This window comes from Echinops telfairi, unplaced genomic scaffold (assembly GCF_000313985.2).
Source record: "Echinops telfairi isolate 266 unplaced genomic scaffold, ASM31398v2 ScPeMD7_18;HRSCAF=68, whole genome shotgun sequence".
In the NCBI taxonomy this organism is placed as follows: Eukaryota; Metazoa; Chordata; class Mammalia; order Afrosoricida; family Tenrecidae; genus Echinops; species Echinops telfairi.
The window spans coordinates 41,494,489-41,496,237 of record NW_022103915.1 but is presented as its reverse complement, the minus strand read 5'-3'; the positions used below and the strand labels follow the sequence as shown (position 1 = coordinate 41,496,237).

The 1,749-nt window shown below is 45.7% G+C and overlaps 1 protein-coding gene across 1 annotated transcript in view; it reads left to right on the top strand.

Moving 5' to 3' along the window:
• PPP1R36 (protein phosphatase 1 regulatory subunit 36) overlaps positions 1–1,749 on the top strand; it is a 26,379-nt gene that overhangs the window by 14,946 nt on the left and 9,684 nt on the right. Inside the window, 1 exon segment of the mRNA XM_045288248.1 lies at positions 1,624–1,645. Within this exon segment, the coding sequence (XP_045144183.1) occupies positions 1,624–1,645 (22 nt within the window).

The window sequence follows — 1,749 nt, the reverse complement described above, 5'->3', positions numbered from 1 at the left end:
GAATTGGCCTCGTCTAGATATTTCATCGAAGTGGCACCAGACAACATGTGTCCTTCTCTGTCCTGCTTATCCCACCTCTATACTTACCCATGTCTTGCTAAAGACGTCACTAGCATGGAGTAACAACAAAGCAAAACATCCACAACTAAGGATGAAAAAATAATGAACGGATGATCAAAATGACATGCTAAAGCACCCAGAAGAAAGTAGCTGCTTGAGGCAGAGGTGGCTCAGAGCGACAGACCTTGGACCAGGAAGACTCTGGGAAGTGAGAGTCAGGAGCCAGACAATGCCTCTCAGGCTTGGTGACCTTGCACGAGCCACGGAGCTTTGCAGGTGCCCAAGCCGCCTTCCTCCGTGGGTGTGGAACAACCGCAGTGATTCAGTGGTTCTGAAGGCCAGGTAGTCATGAATTTGTTGTTGCATTCTGCTTTCAAAAATGGAACACGCTGGTGCACCTCCAGCAGTTTGAAAACATTTCATGGCTGGAGACAGGGATCTAGGCAGCAATTTTGTAAAGAACCAAAAATACATGAATAAGCAACCCAAACACTGCTGCCGTGGTGACGCCATTGCAATATGTAGCAACAGTGTTATTTGAGGACTGCTTCTCACAGCTCTGCAGCCAGGAGTCAAGAGATGCTTCCATGGCAGCAAGCAAGAGAGGTAAAGCCAGCTTAGGGCTTGGGAATGCTCACCATCCCCACGTAGAAATGTTCTGGACCTGGGTGGGACTTCGATCTTTCGTAGAGTGCTTTCTCACTCAGAAGGGTCTTGCGAATTGTTGCCTTTCTTAATTGATTGAAATCTGGATAACAGAGAAGGAAGACTTTAAAAAAGGGACTAAAACATATTAGGGACTAAAATGGACTAAAACAATTACAGGATGGCAAAACGCAAACCAGTCCAAACCTTAAAATGATTGATTCTACAATAGTACGATTCCAAAAACAGGAAAAAACTTAGCAATTTTGTGTGACCCGCGTTCCGATGATTAGTCAGTTACTTTTTTTCTGGCAGACTTAACCATAATGAAGTATCTGCACAACATTCTGCCCTAAGGAGTTGAAGAAAAAGCTTGATTTCAGTGACACTGGGCAGGAAGGGATCATGGTAGTGCCTGCCGCACAGAGTGGCTGTGCATATTCCAATGAGGAAACTTACCATCTTCACCCGGTGCTGGCCATGCAGCAAGTGCCCCCTGGGACGAAGGCATGGAACTCAAGACAGGAGAAGAGAAAGGCATGTAGAAGCATGCCCAAGACCCATAAGGTATTTTACATTATGAACAGCTCTTACCTCCAGAAGAAGAAATCGTATGCCTATTTGACAGGTGAGGAAATGAAGATGCAGAGAGGTTAGATGTCCTGCTAGAGATTAGTGAATCGTAAATACCAGGGCTGAGATTAGAACCTCCAACCCCCTGGCATCGAGTTGATTCTGACTCATAGCAACTCCTTAGGGCAGAATAGAACTCCCGAGGGTTTCCAAGACTGTAAATCTTTACAGGAGTAGACAGCCTCATCTTTCTCCTGTGGAGCATCTGGTGAGTTCAAACTTCTGGACTTGTGGTTAGCAACTCAATACGTAACCACTCTGTCACCAGAGGCCCAAGTTCAACAGAGTAGCCCAGTTCAGGAGTAATGTTGGGAATCCAGGGGAAACTGCAGTGTAACTGTCTGTATCGTTGTTTACAGAGAAACAAGCTGCTAAATGCCCCCAGCAATTACTATAGGTAATTCCGTAGTT